Below are 17,933 nucleotides of genomic sequence, written 5' to 3' on the forward strand. Positions count from 1 at the left end.
TCCCATCCAGAGCTCAGAATCCCAGATCCTGGAGGGGGCTGCAGCAGCCCTCCTCATGTGGTCTACTCCACATTCCTCACATTCTTTACGCTCAATTAAGGAGAAATAATCAGGAGAGCAAGCAAGGCCGCAGCAGGGCAGCCTTGCCCCACGCTGGCGGCATCACGTGTGTGCGGAAACTGCCCCCCTCGGTCCGGCCAGACCAGGCCTCAGCTGAAGGGGCCTTAGCGGGATGAGGGACACCAGCGGCCAGGACAAGGGTGTCTCTCTGTGCTCCACAGAGACGAAAGCGCGTGGAGAAGGGGGATAGGGGGCTGGGATCAGGAGAGAAAAGAAGAGAAGGCCAGGTCAGAACAGAGAGAAGACGTGCAGCCGGAAGGCCTCAGCCATCCACTTCTAAATCATGTTACCACTTTACCAAAATCACAGCATTGTGTCGCCACTACCATCCACCATCATCATCAAATGCACTTTGAGACCCTCCTGGATGCTTAGAGTGTTCTCACCTTCATCAGTTTAGTGGCATGTGTTGATTAAGTGAGTCATGGGACTAGTACCTCTCTGCGGTGGTCCAAATATACCAGCGTAGCCTGCAGGGGGATGCCATTCTTCACCCCAGGGCAACGTGCATGTTATTTCCTCCCCTTGGACCCAACAGGCCTGGTCATCCAAGCAAACTCCTACTCCCTCTCGCCTCTATCCAAGGGCTGCCTCCACCCCTACCCCCAAACCTCACCCCCACAAAAGCCTTCCCTGATATCCCCAGCAGCCCCAGATCTCCTCTGGGCTCCTCCTTCACCTGGTACCTGTAACCAGGACAGATCTTATGCTGTTCTGTAATTTTAGGTATATATGCCTATATCCCCCCCAGAATGAGTAACAACTAAATGAAGCATCAGTATTTAATGAGCATGTTCTATGTCCCAGGCACTGGGTTAGCACGTGCTACATGACCTCCTTTAATCCTTTTAACGTCCCTAGATCCCTAGAGGTCACACTCTGTGCCCAATTTACCTACGAGGAAGTCAAGATTTAGATAGGTTAAGTAACTTGTCCAAAGTGACCCAGCTAGTAAATCAAAGCGGGGGGGAAGGGGGGGGGGGGACTCGAACACAGGATCATAAAATGCCAAAACCCATGTTATTAATCTAACAGAGATGTTTGAGGACAGGGCCCATATTTGGCCTTGCTCACCACTATACTGCAAAGAAAATAGGTGATCAATATAAGATGAATGGATGGACAGTGTGGGCTTTGCAGTTTCAGCAGTGGAACTAAACCAAAAGCTCTCTCTTCCCACCTCCCTTATCAATGGATCAAATTTTCAAGACGATTTGTTAGACCAAGGACCCATTCCATGCTCTTTCTTGGGTCTACTGACAGGACACCCTCTATGGCCACTCTGGGGTCTCAGTCCGTGGCCAGAGGTACGGGCCACTTCAGTCTCAGGGCAGGACTCAGTCTGGGCCTAGCATAGAGGATCAGTCTGTGGCCAGTGTATGTTGGAGAGAGGTGTGTGTCAGAGGAATAGAACACCTCTCTGCCAAGCTGACTTGCAGCTGAATAGATAATGGACGGTTCTTGAGCCAGAGTGCCTTGTTGCTCCGCACTTAGAGGTGGAGACATAATATGTGTGAGAGGAACTGGGTGGGTGTGTGGGATAGTGCAGGCTGGAGAGTCCTGGGAATCGGGGTGAGGAGACGTGCCCCCTACACGAGCGCCGTGTACGCTTTGTGAGTCCCACACATGTGGGAGTATGTGGTGTGGCGCATGTGTGTGCCGTGTGTGGCGGGGCGACAGGGCCTGCTAGGGTGTGGGAGAGACAAGCACACACACCTGTAATAACATTGGCTTCAGACGCTAGGAGAGAAGAAATTCCCCCAACTGTTTTATCAGAGCCGAAGTTACTAAATTACGTTGTTGTTTTAAATTTGAGCTTCTCTGCCTGCAAACGAGGGGATCTCAGGTTCAGGAGCTTAATGCTTGGCTGGGCCTGGAGCTCCACTTCCCCACCCAACCCCGGGCTCCCAGAGCTCCCAGGCCTGAAGAACAAAAGTCTTCTCTCCCAGGGCTTTGAAGTAGAAACACTAACTGCTCCCTTTAATTAGAAAGAAACCCCCTATTGTTCCTGCTTTATTACTGATGGATGAAGACGTTGTGTGTGTGTGGGGGGGTGCTCTGAAGAGCAAGGGGGTGGGGGAGGAGTGGAGGGGAGACACAAATCTCTATTTAGAATAGACAATCTCCACACTCAGTCTCCATGCACCAAAGCAGACCTCTTTGTCCACACCATCAACCAAGACTTTACAGGGCCTCAGCCTTTGATTAGATGTTACGGGAAACAGGCAAGACAGGGTCTCAGCCCTCAAAGAGTTTATAATCTAGGTAAGGGAGGCAGGCAGGGGGACAAGAAATAAAAGAGAATCAGTACTGCAAAATATAGGCAAGAAGAATTTAGGATACATGGAACGGAGAGAGAGTCCCATGAGACAACCTCCTAAGAAAGTTCTGGGGAGGGGCGGTGGCTACAGACTTGAGCTGGATGCTACAGAATGGAGAGAATTGACAGCAAGCAGGAGAAGCTACAGGAGAAGGGGTTCCCACCCCAAGCAGGGAAATGGGCCCGGGCAAAGGCACAGAAGCATGAACTGGGACAGCGTCTTTGGAGGACAGTATGGAAATGGGTCTGTTGGTAGAGGGGGGGTGCGTGCAGGGGGACTATGGGAAGTCAGGTGCATGGAGCAGATGTAACAGAGGAGTGGAAGACTTTGAAAGCGCATAAGGGAGCAGGGCCTTCATGAGATAATTAGGGAGCCATTGAGCTCTCTTGAGCAGGCGAGGGGCCTGATAAAAAGTGGCCCTTGGGGAGATTAATCTGGCAGCCCCTCGTGCAAGAGGGGATGGAGGGAAGGAGAGCAAAGGAGGGAAGCCAGCTGGGGAGCTCCTGAGGAAGCTCAGTAATGATGGCTTAGACAAAGGTGATGGCAGTGGGATCAGGAAAGAAAAGGTGAGTCTGGGATAGATTTCAAAGGAAGAAAAAGATGTGTTGACAGAATAGATATAAGAGGATAAAGGAGCGGGATGAGTCAAAGACACCTCTAACGTCTCCAGTCTGGGAGACTAGGAGGGTGGTGGAGGAGAAAGAGGGTAGAAGCCCTCTAGAGGAAGTGTGGGGACAGAGGAGTTAATAAACAAAACCCCCCAAAAGCTTCACGCTCCCAGAGCCCGGAGATGTCCTGAACCTGGTAGCAACTCCAGGGCAAGAGAGCCCTGTTCTCTGACAATAGGAACACCCTTAATGAAAACAACAACTTTTGTACCATCCTTTCTTCACGCACTTCAAAGTGATTCACACTGGCACCTTATTTGATCCTCGAAACAATCACTGGCGGTATCATTATCCCCATTTTGCAGATGAAAAAACGGAGGCACAGAAAGACTGAACAACTTGCTCTAAGTCACACCACTAGTTAAGGGCAGAGCTGGAAGCAGAAGCCTTCTGGTTTTTGGCTCAGAACCCCTCCCAGTGCCTGTCGGCAGCCCAGGAGAGGGGTGGGGCCTGGAGCTGCATGTGCCCTGAGCCACTGGGGGCAAGGAGTCTGGGGCTCAGAGACAGGGTCCACCCTGGACTTCAACAGCACCTCCAGCCTGCTCCTCACACTCACATAGGGCGTAAGTCGGGAGCCCAGGGTTGGAAACGCCAAGTCTAATCAGACCTCACAAGCCCACAGATGGTTTGAATCAATGTGCTACCTTGATAGGAATAATGAGGAGTCCTGAAGACAGTCTTATGCCAGCTCTATCCATCTGGACAGAGAACCATATCTTTCATGGGAGTTTCCCCATCCAGGGTCCCATCACCCTCCAGGCCGGGCAAATCCTTCATGAGGATGTCCTCTGGTCCCACATCACACCTGATCCCCAGACCCCACCAGCAGAACCACCCACAGATTTTCCAAAAACTCTGGCCTCAGGTTCTGATTTGACAAAATCTGACTTCTCAGGCTTTTCTTGAGGCTGAAAAATGGTTCCTAGGGAAAAACAGGTGACCACGGGTTACCAGGCTGGGCAGGGGTTGTGAGGCTTGTGAGGCAATACGGTAGGGTGGATGGACTTGGATCCAGAGAAATGAAGAACCAGACACTTGTCCCACCCACTTCCTGGCAGAAAGAGTATTCCCAATGTGCAATGTTTCATTCAATCAACATGACAAATGTCATCATGACATTTCCTTTGATGGGATCCCTGACCTAGGGCACCCAAATCTCATGGAGTTAATCAATCTATAAGGTCACAGACTCCCAGCAACAGAACCAAGCCTACGATCTAGAAAAACCTCTCCTCTTACTGTGGGGGCCCATTAGAGCCAGGACCCCAGAATGGCAGCAGTGGCCATTCCCCAGGGAAAGCTCAGGCTTAGGATCTCAAACCCCCAAGGGTGGTCCTGTGGGCAGGGACCTACTTTAATGTAATTTGGTCCTGCCCCACCCCTTGCCTAGCAAAGCTTAATTTGAAGCTTAAAAAACAATGAAGTTAATTTTTAAAAACCTTTCATTGAGTTCCATGAGACCCCTATTAATTTTATTGTTTCAATAAAGCATTTATTTAATTGTCTCCAGAAGGGCGCTGTTAAAGGCACAGATGTTACCTGAGTCAGAAGGGAGGGGAGGGAGCTGGGAGCCTTTTTTTTTCCACCCTCTCCCATTAGCACATTAGCAGGATTCTGTTATTGGATTAACTGATTGTCACCTTAAAAGTCACAAAGTAGAGCCCTGAGGGAATGAGACAGGAGGCAAGTAAATTCTGGGGAGCAGTTTTGGTCATAGTTGCAGAAAGCAGCAAGCCAGACTCATGATAAAGAGGCTGGGTTTGGTTAAGACAAAAGGAGAGCATTTTTTTTTTTTTTTGGCTGATGAGGAGACACTTGTTACTTCTTAGCCTCTGGCACACGGCTGATCACCCTGAAAAAGATCAGAGAACAAGCACATCAGTAGATGTGTGCTGTCCAAACCATAGGAGGGGATGGGCTCAGCCTGAGTCGACAGAGGATCAGGGGAACATCACATTCAGTCCCTCCACAATTATTTACTGAGTACCTGCTATATGCTGCTACTACTTGGAGCTTCAAGGATACAGTAGTGAACAAAACAGGTCCCCTGCTCTCGTGGTGCATACATTCTAATGAGGGGACATGTGGACAACAGAAAATATAACAGGGGCGCCTGGGTGGCTCAGTCGTTAAGCATCTGCCTTCGGCTCAGGTTGTGATCGCAGGGTCCTGGGATCGAGCCCTGCATCGGGCTCCCCGCTCTGCGGGAAGCCTGCTTCTCCCTCTCCCACTCCCCCTGCTTGTGTTCCCTCTCTCTCTGTGTCTCTCACTGTCAGATAAATAAAATCTTTAAAAAAAAAAAAAAAGAAAATATAACAGACATATCAAGATCATTTCAGACAATAAGTGCTCTGGGGACAAAACAGAGTAATTTGGTAGAGAGTGGTCAGAGGAGGCCTGTGATAAGACATTTGAGGCAAGACCTGAATATACAGAGAAGGAGCCAACCACAGGAAGGTCTGAGAGAAGAGCTTTCCGGGCAGAGGGAACAGCAAGTGCAAAGATCCTGGGGCCCCATTTTGAGAGAGCATTATCAAATGATTAAGTAATCAAAGGAGCATGATCTGGGGAGAGACCCAGGAGACCCTCTAATGTCAAGAAATAATCACAGAACAGAGAGTCCATCATCCATCTTTGTGTCCCTGGTTATTGCTTGGTGTCTAGCACAGAATAGGTGATCAATAAATGTAGGTTTGAAGGAAGAAAGGAATGAGAGGAAGGGTAAAATTAAACATTTAGCCCTCATTTAGTCAGATTATTTTTTTAGTCGACAACCAGTTAGAACAGAAAGAGGAAGAAAAAACAGCTGAGTCTACATACTAGGTCATTAGTATGCAGCCAGCCACTCGGAGCCAGGGAGTGCCCAGCAGAAGGAAGGCACGGGGCAGGGGGGCGGGGGGTATACGTGTGCACCCATCGAGGAGATCAAAATATAACCGAAGAAACAGTAATAGTAATCACTCCTAAAATTATTATAGGCCCTGATTATACCTTAAGCGGTGCTTTTGTACACATTTCCTGTTTCTCACAGACTCATGAAATAGAAAATAACACGATTAGTCAATATTTAATGAATTGCCTATAGGCCCTGGCACCGTGCTAGATGACAGGGATATACTGGGAACAGAAATCAAACAAGGCCCCTCTTTCATGGACGATATAGCCCAGAGTCGACAGACTCCAACCAAAGGACACAAATGAGAGAAATGCCAACCATAATGAGCGCTGCGATGGATAGGTACAAAGGACTGCAAGCTCCCATACCGGCGGTGCGCAGGAAAGACTTCCTTGGGGAGGTGTCCTAGGAGCTGAGCTCTAAGGAGGAGTGGAGTCAGTAGGTAAAGAGGGCAGACAAGCGTGTTCCAAGCAGAGGGAACAGTAAGTGAAAGGAGAGAGCAAGGTGCAAATGAGAAGCAAGGGAGGGTAAGCGGGTCCTGAGCAGAGATAAGGAGGTAGGGCGAAGTGAAGGGGGTAGTGGGAGTAGATAAGGCTCTAGTATGGGGGGCCTCAGACAACACAGAAGAAAGTTTGTCTTTGGCCTACAGGAAACCAGAAGCCAATGGAGGTTTTGAGTTATCTTCAAAGACTTGAAGGGCTGTCCTGAGGAAGATGGTTTAGATTTACTACAATCAAATAATGTCTTGGCCCCCTGTAAGAGAGCGAGCTCATCCATCACTAGAGTTGGGTAGTGGTTGGCTATTTGAACGTCAGGGAGAAGTCCTCCTTTGGCCAGGAGCCTGGGCAGCATCAATGACTTCAACTTTCTCACCATCAAGGGTCCTTTCTACTCATCTTGCTGCCCCCACAAACTCCAGATTTTTTAGAGTCTACCTCCCAGGATACATTAACATAATTTCCCCCCATTTTTCTTAATAAACAACCAATGTCATTCAGCAGGACGAGAAACCCAATGCATGATATAATTCTGGCCGCAAGCAAAGAAATTCAATGTTTCCTTTGGGAAAACTTATCATGAAATATGTATAATTCCCTATAGGCTTTCTGAAATATTGACAATAGCTCCCCACTCCTCAGTACACTTTACAGACTCTAGGAGATCTTCTGGCTCCAGGCTAGGCACTACTATTCTATGGTCATACCCAAGGTCTCTTCCAACCAGGGTACTCTGAACCACAAGGTATAGCTTCCTTGTGTTCAGGCATTTAGGGGAAGGAGTAATAAGTGTGAATTAAAACAATCAGGGAAGGCTTGCAGAAACAAAGAAAGCCTTGAGATGGGCCTTGAAGGATGGGCAAGATTTGGATAGGTGGGGAAAGGGTGTTGTCAGGCAGGAGCAGCAGCATGTTCTCTAGGAGTGCTGAGCCGACCAGCCAGGCTGCAGCATGGAGTCGGGAAGTATTTGTGGGTACAAGAGTAGAAAAAGTCGGTCGCAACTGACTTCAAATGCCAAGCTGAATTACCCTCCAAATGACGGGGAGTCATCAAAGATTTTAGAACAGGAAAATGATGTGTTGGAAGCAGTGTTCTTGGCAGATGAGTCTGGTGCCCATACATGCTTCGAGGTGGGAGGGGAACTTCGAGGGGACCCAATCAACAGACCAGATGTGAGAGGAAGAGCCTGAACCGGGGAGGATGGCAGTGAGAAAATAAAGGAGCAAATCCAAGAGACTTTTTTTTTTTTTTTAAGCCCAGGACTTGAATCTGAGTTTAGAAGCAGCAGAGAGACTGCAAGGCGTCTTGGAACCTGCTGATAGAAAAATGAGACAGTCACCAGGGGAAGCTCATGGGCCTGGGGGAAATGGTGAGTGCATGGGGCATCTTAGGGAGTTTTTACTCCATCCTTCATAGCGGCTACCTCTGCGAGTGGGGTTTCACATCTTATGTAACATACTCAGTAAGATGGCTTTCACATCTTATGATATATAATCTCCTTTAATGGAGGGATTTTGTATAATTTTTACTTTTGTGTGTGTGTGTGTGTGTGTGTGCTTTTTGAGATTTCTCAAATAATTATTTTAATTCCATACAGACTCCCAGAGTCTCATTTAACCCATCGTAAAATATCACTCGTGATAGAATGATTCACAGGGTCTGCTGGGGTCTCTGAAAAACACATCATGGGGGTTTCGTCTCTACTCCTGAGTCTGTGGGTTTCCTTGTGGGTGAGCGGGGAGGGCTCTTCCATGTACCTCTTTCTGCGTCTCCCTCCTTCTCTCTTCACTGTCCCCACCCCAGCAGAGCCTACCTCTGTCCTTTAAAGGCTCAAAGATCATCAGCCAGCCATCTTCCCGGCCAGATAGCAATGCCCGGCTTGGAAAGACTGACCTTGGCGTCTTTACAGCTGAAATCAGCCCAGCCCGGCCCAGTCCATGAACTAAGCTACAGGCAGCAGGACCGAACCTAGAAGACACGAGCTTTGCATGCACAGCAGGCATCTGTGTCCAGATCCCAGCTCTGCCACCGGTTCCCTACCCTCTTGGTATGGCAATCTTCTCATCTCAAAAATTGGAGATAATGATCGTATTTATTTCCTAGAGGCATTAAGTGGATCAAACCATGATGAAAGGCATTTAGTAAGTGTGATCTATCATTAGTATTAATATGAACAATAAAATAATAAAACTTTATGACCAAACTCTGTTGCCTGGAGGCAAAGATAACCTCAATACCCTTCCATCTCAGTTCCCACTGGTGGCATTTATTTGCCTCTCTCCATCTCCATGCCGACTGGAATTTTCTTTTCCCAAACCAACCAAGAGCAGAGAGAAAACCTAAATCAGGGCCCAAGTCGCTGCTTGCTCATTTCGTGGTGGTCTGCTCTGCCCCTTAAAGATGTGTGTGACATTCGACAGATTCCTCAATCTCATGAGCCCCAATTCCCTCCTGTATAAAACAGGTGTGACGATACTGACCTCACAGTGTGGGTCAAGAGGCTAGACCATTCCTGGCACACAGCAGGCTTTCAGTTCAAGATAGTTCTCCATCCGGGTTCCAGGTAGGGGCCAGTTCTTTCCTGCCAGCCCATCCCAGATGCTCCTTGGTATGAGTCCCTGATGGTTTGGAGGGAATCTTCTCAATTACACCCTAAGCTCCTGAGGGCACAAGCAGGGCCCAGGTCTTCCTCCTGTCTTCCTCCCAGGCCTTGGTCCAGGCCAGCCTCCTGGGGGCAGCCAGGGAAGAGGGAGAAGCCTGTCAGCCCTCTAGAGGTCCAGAACCAGATGCACAAACTCAACAGCCTCCCTTTCGTCCCCTTTTCTCTCCACTTTCCAAACCACAGCCCTGAGGTTTCTTGAAAGAACTGGTTCTATTTGACAAGGGCCTAGAAGGAAAGTTGCCCCATGCACCCTCAGGGTACATTTGGCTTGGTCAAAGAAGGTATAATGTGTCAGATCCAATCACCCAGCCCCAATGGTCCATTCCCATCCCTCTCTGATGCAAAGGCCTCTGGACAAAGGCAAAGGTCTCCCTTCACCACCCCCTGCCACCAGAGTCCATCCATCATCCAGTAGTGATCCAATGGTCAACTCTCCGTTCATCTACTAGCCTCTTCATCTGCCCCGGGAACAGAGCACCTGGAGTTCAGCTCTCACAGAATCTCAGTTCTGGGCTGGGTCCAACACCAAGGCAGCCCCCTTGCTCCTTCCCCCAGGTAATGGCTCTAAACAGGTACCTCTCAGCCTTCTCTGTCTTTTTCCCACCCGTACCCTCCGGCTCCTCCAAATCAAAGGAAGCAGCGTAAGAGGAGGACACACATCTCAGCCAACCAGGAAAGGGAGAGAAAGAGAAGCTGCAGAGCATCTCCCTGGGCTGGAGAAAGGATGGAAAAAGAAAAGAGCCCTGCCCAGGGAGGGAGACTAGAGGGACACTCGTGACCCCAGACCCAGAGAGACCAGCCTGGGCAGTGGCAGCTCTGAGAGGCTACAAAGCCTTTCGGTTGCTAGGGTCCTGGAGGGCCTCACCCTCTGACAGGGTCATGGAGTCGTAATGGCTCACGTTCACATCTTGGGACCCACAGAGAGGAACTAAGCTCTTTTCCAGAAAGGAGTAGAAAGATCTCTCCTGAGTCACAGCTTTCTGTCTCTTTGTCTGACTCTCTTTCTCAGGATTCATGCCTTTTGTCTCTGCCTCCCTGTCTCTGCATCATGTTGTCTTGTCTTGTCTCTTCTCTTTCTCCCTCTGCCCCCATCTCTGTCTCAAATCATTTCTTAGGGGACCCTGCCTTGGGGCTCCCGCTCTCCACTGTGTAGGAAACCTGACCTTCATCATCTGTTTTTTATATTTTGGAAAGTCAGCTTCACTTCCTACCTGAGGGAAGTGGGGGTGGGAGAGCAGGCCGCCTGACTCCACCCCTTTCCCTCCCCCCTCCTCTTCTGAATCCATCCCCTCCCCCAGCTTCTTGCCCCCGGGGAGGCCTATCCTGCTCTCAGTCACTTCGGCATCAGGCCCGGATTCGTGGTCTTCTCCCCAGCTCACTGTGGGGTTGGGGAGGCAAGGGAGGCCTCTTCTGATCAACTGACCACTGGTTTGCTGATTTGGAAAAAAGTGAAAATTCCAGGCACAGTGAAAGCCCGGGAGGCTGAGGGATTTCACCAGTGGAAACCAGGATGGAAGTAAAGTCATTTCTGCCTCTAGGCAGAGTTACAGCCAACCAAGCAATGTGGTCACAGATGTTTATTTTTTTGATATGACCGTGAATACTAGCAATAAATCACACATACTGAGGGTTTGCCCCGTGCCGGGCACTTTACGTGTCTCTGCATATCATCACTCAACAACTTCACGTGGTAGTAACTAGTATTTTCTCCATTTTCTTCGTGAGAAAACTCGACACAGAGAGGTTACCTACTCTGCCCAAGGTAACTCAGCTAATGAGATTTGAACCCTGATTTCTCTGACTCCAAGTCCCAAGCCCTTGACTCTACATCAAAGTTTCCAAGACCAGAGAAATGTATTTTGTACATTTCCTTTTACAGGAAATAAATCCACAGAACTCTGAGAATATACCTTCAAGATCCCAGGGACCCAGGCACCCATGTCGGAGAAGCATTATGTGTAACTCGCTACTTTCCAGGAGACCTAGAAGAACCAGCTGGCAAAGACTACACGGAGAGGCTAGAAGAGAGCATTGCAGGAAGGAGGAGCTGGGAGGGCAACCTGGGAAAACATGGATGATGGCTGCAAGTCAGGACACAGAGCAGGCACGGGGCTGGGGAAGTCTGGCTCCGTGCAGGGAAATGAAAAGGGGCCAACAGGGCTGGGGGGAGGGCGGGGGCAGCTCATGGAGGCCCAACGGCCCAGTTCAGTTTATCCTCCAAGTTTTCAAGCAGGAGCGTAATACTCCAAAAGAGGTGTTTAAGACCTGGGCTGGAGGTTAAAGGGAGGCGACCGAGAGAGCTGCTGAGAGGCAGCCCAGGACCACCTGACACAACAGGCAGGCAGGAGATATCTAAGACATTTCCAGAGAAATCTAGCATTTTGGAGTCTGAACCCTCTGCCTCCTTCCCAAGGATTGCTATCCAAGTTACCCTTTGGGGTGGGTAGGGGTGTGGCAGGCAGGGGGAGAAGGAGGAAGACGCGGTGTGTCTGCAGCACCGAGCCTTCACGCTAGCAGAGGCTCTGGTCTGCGGGCGGCTGTGGCCCTGAGGGACAGCCGGAGGAAGACTCTTGCGAAGATGGCATTCAGTGCTCAAAGGCGGACACTGGCCTGAGGAGGAGGCTGGCCCTGCTGGGTCTCCAGGACAGGGCCCGTGGGCAGAGGACAGATCCCGAGCTTGAAGCAGTAGTCTGTGTCTTTTTTAATTCTTTTGAAATGATGATTCTTCTCCCTGGGTGGCAAAAAAGAAGAAAAAAAAAAAAAGCAAACAAGCAGAATTTGGTTAAGAACTCAAGAACTGCCAATTCAGAAACTCTAATCTGTTCAAAAGTGCAATCCCTTTTTTTCAGAGGCCCCAAACCTATTTCCATCAACGACTGTATATGTCTGTGTGTCTGAGACTGGAGGAGAGACAGAGTGGGTGTGAGGAGAGCGCTGAAATGCCTCCGTTCCTGTGTGGGAAGCTACCGCTCCGTGGGCTTCCACGTGTGCCTTGTATGTACATTTGTGCCTGTTCCTCAGGACCCTGTGTGCACTGAAGTTTCAGACCATAATAGAAACACCGAGGCTTGGCAAAGATATCATAGGAATAATTATCTAATTTCAGAACATGTTATTATAATACCTACTTGATGTGTAACACACTTAACAATGTTCACCTTATATTCACCAGCTCTAAGTTAGAGACTCACAGAGCCAAGTCCTACCTCAGGGGCTTCTCCGAGACCCTAGAGCAGAGCAGGCCCCAAAGAAAGCTCTTTAATGGGGCACCTGGGTGGCTCAGTTGGTTAAGCGACTGCCTTCGGCTCAGGTCATGATCCTGGAGTCCCGGGATCGAGTCCCACATCGGGCTCCCTGCTCGGCGGGGAGTCTGCTTCTCCGTCTGACCCTCTTCCCTCTCGTGCTCTCTATCTCTCATTCTCTCTCGCTCAAATAAATAAATAAAATCTTTAAAAAAAAAGAAAGCTCTTTAAGGAATATCCACCCCACCCCCACCCCCATCCCCCACTCCATGGCTTCCTCCTGGATGCAGAGGTTTGGCTGGGGAGATATGAGGAGATTGCTGGAAGAGGGGCAGAGCCTAACTTGGGTGGCATCTCTGTTGCTCCCAGAATCCCCAGTCCTCACCAGGAGAGGAGCCCCTGGAACTGGGAAGAGAGCAGCCATACTGGGGTCACAGAGGCAGATAGGCTTTCCCTGACTCAGCAGTGGGCCAGGGGGCCTCAGGATCTGCAAGCCTCCCTTCTTCCCCAGGGGCTGTGTTGGACTGAGGCTGTGTGAGGAGAATGTTTGCTGTTTGCTGCTGTTGACTTTAGCCAGTAGCTCTGTTTACAAACCCAGGTTGGTTTTCCCAGCACAGTTAATTAGAACAAAGACATCTGGTGTGAGGGCTGGGGAGGGCATCTGCTCAGAGCATTGCCCCCACACCCAGCAGCAGTGGGCCAGCACGGGGCAGAGCAGCTAAACAGGGCCAGACCGAACCCACCAAACTCAAGGTTCTCAGAAGAACCGTGGCTTTTCTCACTCTGCCTTTCCCATGCCCGCTAAGTTGGACCAGGCCCCAACGCTCCAGCCTTAGGGCACCCCCAAGAGTCAGGGATGGATGCCCCTACCTCAGTGGAATCGCAGGCTGGAGATCAAAGACTCAGTCCTCTCCTCTGCCCTTCCATGTCCAAAAGAACCGGGAGAGAGATTCCCATCCCCTCTCTCAACACAATGACTCTGCATTCTGTAGGAATGCCAGACCTCTTCAGCCCCCTGGAGGAAAATCTCCCCTCCCTGACACCCCCTCAGAGAGGTGTCCTTCCGACACCTCCCTGACTCCTCTCCAGCCAATCTCTGACACTGCAGGGAGGAAAGAGATTAACCAGTCCAGAACCAGAGGGAGGCAGGAAGGTGCCCAGGAAGGTGAGAGGTTCTGGGTGGACAGTTCCAGGGCTGTGGGGAAGTGGAGGGCTGGGATGGGGAGGGGCAGCAGCTTATCTCTCCCAGGAGGGGGGAGCTCACTCCAAACAGCTAATGCACTGGCGTGTGAAAGCCCCTCAATTAGCACTAATGATGCAATCAGGGAGGGAGGAGGAGGGACCAGAAGTTCTGGCGGAGTCAGCACCAACTTACACACAGGGTACACACTCCCTTCCTCCGACACGGTGGCCCCTTCAAACACACCAGTGCACTCACTCCACAGACAGCCTGGACCACGCACGTCCGTGGGTACAAATGCACCCTTTGCACAAACTACTAGCACGCATACGGTTCGCGATCCCCTGCTGACTGCGGGTATCCCGGGGAGAGGAGTTCGATCTGGGGCTTCAGGGTCAGGGAAAATGAGAAGCCAGCAAGACTTGTGGTCGAGGTTGAATAGGGCATCTTCGATTATTCCTCTGATCCCAGAGTTCCCGACCCACGCAGGCTCGCAGGTGCCAGCCTCTCTACGTCCACCTCCCCACACCACCCCCACCCCTTCGCCCCGGGATCCGGGACTGAGCGAGGAGCCTCTATCCCCAGCCACCCCACCCCCCCGGAGGGAGGCCCTGGGTTCCGGGAGAAAGCTCTGAGAGCACACGGACCCCCAGCACCCCAGAGCCAGCTGCTCGTCCCCTCCGGAGCACGTTACCCGCCGGCCTCACCCCTTTATCTTCTCCCCCACCCCGCCCGGCCGGCTCCGTTATCCGCCTCCTGGTCCCGTTATCCGGCAGCCCCGGCCCCGTTATCCGCCCTCGCGCCGGGCCCGGAGCTCCCGCGCGTCGCGGGGTCGCCGCCGCCCCCTCTCCCTGTCGCGGCCCGAGCTCGGGGGCCCGCGGGCTGGGCAGGGCCGGAGCCGCCTCCGCGCCGCTTCCCAGGCCCGGACGGCCGCGGGAGGAGGTCCCGCTGTCAGTCAGCGGGGAAGGCCGGGCCGGGCGGCCGGAGGGGGCGGCGCCGAGGACGGGCTCGGGCCGGGAGCAGGGAGGCGGAGGCGGAGGGGGCGGGGGCGGGGGCGGGGGCGGCTCCGGGCCTTATAAGCGGCGGGGGCAGGGCGGGAGGGAGGCAAGTGTCAGGCCGATGTGCGGCCCGCGAGGGGCCGGGGTCGGGGCCGGGGCCGCAGGGGCCATGCGCTCGGACTGGGCAGGGGACCGGAGGGGCGCAGAGCGGAGCCGCCTCGGTGCCTGAGCCTCCCGGGGCCGGGGAGCCGCGCGGGGCCGGCCGGCTGGGGGGAGGGGAGCGATGCGGCGCCGGAGGGCGGCGGTAGCCGCGGGTTTCTGCGCCTCCTTCCTGCTGGGCTCCGTCCTCAACGTGCTCTTCGCACCGGGGTCGGAGCCTCCGCGGCCAGGCCAGTCCCCCGGGCCCTCGCCAGCCCCGGGCCCGGGCCGTCGCGGGGGCCGCGGGGAACTGGCCCGGCAGATCCGAGCGCGCTACGAGGAGGTGCAGCGCTATTCCCGCGGGGGCCCCGGGCCCGGGGCCGGCCGGCCGGAGCGGCGGCGCCTGATGGACCTGGCTCCGGGCGGGCCGGGCCTGCAGCGTCCCCGGCCCCCGCGGGCCCGGCCCCTGCCCGACGGCGCCCCGAGCTGGCCCCCGGCTCCCGGCCCGGGCTCCCCCGGCTCGGGCCCGCGCCTGGGCTGCGCCGCGCTCCGCAACGTGTCCGGCGCACAGTACGTGGGCTCGGGCTACACCAAGGCCGTGTACCGGGTCCGCCTGCCGGGCGGCGCCGCGGTGGCGCTCAAGGCGGTGGACTTCAGCGGCCACGATCTGGGCAGCTGCGTGCGCGAGTTCGGGGCTCGGAGGGGCTGCTACCGGCTGGCGGCCCACAAGCTGCTCAAGGAGATGGTGCTGCTGGAGCGGCTGCGGCACCCCAACGTGCTGCAGGTACGACGGTGGGGGTGAGAGGGTGAGGGTGCTGGCTGGTCGTGCCCAGGTCCGGTCCCTCCGACTGGAAGAGAACCCTCGGTCATATAGATGAAGACTGTCCAGGTTATGCTAGGGGCAGAACCCCGACCGCAGCCGCTTCCCACTACACTACCCTGCCCCTCACTCCTGACTGGGCGTCTCTTTACGGAGGGACTCCTGCGTCTCTCAGCGTCCACCCCATATCCTTTGAAGACAGAGACCAGGACGGAGGGTCCCAAACCTCGAGGTAGGGGTGCGAGTCTGTTAGGACTTAGGACTCTGCTTCTGGCTGGAGCTAGGATGTTGAGCACAAGGGAAGTGACCCCAAGCCACAAGACACAGAGGTCATCCCTGAGTCAGGATTCCAACGGCTGTGATAGGGCCCCCTTTCTTGATGGAATCTGAACCCTACTTCTCTCAACTTCCAGTGGCTTGTCAGGCTTTGAAGATGGGATGGGACAAAAACGGGGTTGGGAAGGGCTAGAAAGAGACCCTGTATCCGGCTTGATTCCCAGAGAATATCCCCACCCCCTACCCCACCCAGAAGCCACTGGAAGGACTGGAGGGAATTGGGTAGTAGGCCAGAAAATGCACAGCCCTTCCCAGAAGTGACCCCGCCATTCTCCAGGCCTTAAAGACAGCCCTTGGATCATGGAGGAAGCCTTAGGATCTTAGCTCAGTGCTCAGGGGACAGGCTACGGGCCTGAGGTCTCAGGGTCACATTATCAGAGCAGATGTGGCCAGTGGCTGGAAGACTGAAAAGGCCAGATGCCCAGGTTCCTACTAAATGGGACTCAGTCTCTCCTGTTCACTGGGGGGCAGAAGGGAGAGATGAGACCCCACCTTGTCCCCTCCAGGCTAGACTAAGAGAGTGGGCCACTCACAGCCCCAGCACTACCCTAACACACCCACTTCCTCCTCTCCCTCAGCTCTCTGTCCTTGAGTCGGCCCTAGGATTAGACAAGCTCTTCCCTTGCACATGTCTGAGCAGCCTGAGAGGGGAATCCCTGACTGGTCTTGGCCCGCTGAACAGAGGGTGCGTGCAGACTCCCCAGCAGAGGAACCTCACCCACACCTTCCACCTCCGGGCCCCCTCAAATTAACCTTTCTGCACCCAACAGAACTGACCAGAAATCTAGGAGTCCCTCCCTCCTTTTGTAAGGACTGAGACCCCAGGCCTGGGTGGGTATTGCGGAACAAGAGAGAGACCAGAGAGCTATTTATATTCCTCCTGGCTCCAGGTCTCCCCAGGCTCCCCCAGCTCTGGTCAGACACTTGTGACCAGGTCCTATGCCCTGAACTGGTGGCCAGAGGTCGGGCAGAGCCAACGGTTGTGGGTGGCTGTGCCTGGTTGCACAGCTGACACTGGGCCTGGAGCTTTAGGGAGTGAGCAACTGGTTACGTGGCCATTCTAACTGGGAGGATCTTGTTCTCTTCGCTTCCCAGGGGCTCTTGGGAACTTTTTGGCAACCCTGGGGTGTCAGCCAGATTCTGAGGCAGTGGAGAAGCAGGACATTAAGTGTTAGTTAATTGATTCAAGAGTCCTCCCCCCCCCCCACCTCCCTTAGGACAGGTTTGAGGTTTTGATGTGCTCTCCTGTCTCTTAAGGAATTTCTCCCTCCCTCACTCACCCTACCCAAGCTTCCTGACCAGCATCTAGTTGACTGCCCCCACGCATCTCACAGAATGGTCCTCCACTTTAATGTCAGGCCCCTACCCGATTCTGAAAGCGCCCCCCAAAATACATCTATATTACATAGGTAATACATATATATTACAGCTGAATAGTTTTCACCCAAGACTGGGTCTGTCTGAGGTTGGCTGTGTGACTTTTACAGGGTCAGAGACTGGGGGTAGTTGCCCTAGGGCACCAAGTGTTAGAAGGTGGGAGGGTCCCTTTCCATCTGGGGAAAGGTAAAAAGCTACCGTGAGCGAGAAGAAAGGATCCCTGAGTTTGAGTTTAGGAACTGTTTTGGGGGTGACCGCCAGCCAGGGTCCCTCTGGCCTCTTCCTCAGGGCCACCTCTGCTGCCACGGAAGCCCACTGTGGGGTACAGGGGGGTGCTCCGGAGGCTGCAGTGAGGGTGTGCAATGTTTCAATACCTCTTACTCATTTAAAATTTCAGAATCATTTGACTGCTGAACCAGGGAGGAGCCAAAGAATGTTTCTTAGAGTTCCGGCTCCCCCAGGCCACCCGAGGCCCCATCCCCATCTCTGGCAGCCCCCAAGTTGGTTCTGTGGGTTCTACTAGAAAAGCCCCAGGTAGCATGTCCCACCATGCACCTCCCAGCACTCTCTCTGGTCTCTGGGGACCTGCCTGGGAGAGATCTATCTTTCTTCTGTCACCCCCTACACACATACACACACACACACACACACACACACACACACACACACACACACACA

General features: G+C 53.2%; 1 protein-coding gene and 1 long non-coding RNA gene across 3 annotated transcripts in view; one reads left to right on the forward strand and one right to left on the reverse strand.

Annotated features, from left to right (window-relative positions):
* Positions 1–4,585: 4,585 nt before the first annotated feature.
* Positions 4,586–14,354, reverse strand: LOC141373577 (uncharacterized). The gene is made up of 4 exons (XR_012379714.1): positions 14,294–14,354; positions 13,277–13,392; positions 11,596–11,895; positions 4,586–4,961 (listed from the first exon to the last, which is right to left on the reverse strand). It is a non-coding gene; the product is annotated as an uncharacterized lncRNA (long non-coding RNA).
* A 321-nt stretch (positions 14,355–14,675) lies between these two features.
* PKDCC (protein kinase domain containing, cytoplasmic) overlaps positions 14,676–17,933 on the forward strand; it is a 10,330-nt gene continuing 7,072 nt past the window's right edge. Inside the window, exon 1 of one of the 2 annotated variants that reach the window (XM_073897341.1) lies at positions 14,676–15,506. In XM_073897341.1, coding sequence (XP_073753442.1) covers positions 14,868–15,506 — 639 coding nt within the window. In that variant the 5' untranslated portion in view covers positions 14,676–14,867. The remainder of the gene's footprint in view (positions 15,507–17,933) is intronic. The other variant, XM_025868127.2, reaches the window with a different exon arrangement.

This window comes from Callorhinus ursinus, unplaced genomic scaffold (assembly GCF_003265705.2).
Source record: "Callorhinus ursinus isolate GAN/ISIS: 27379988/994484 unplaced genomic scaffold, GSC_fseal_2.0 scaffold10, whole genome shotgun sequence".
Classification (NCBI taxonomy): Eukaryota; Metazoa; Chordata; class Mammalia; order Carnivora; family Otariidae; genus Callorhinus; species Callorhinus ursinus.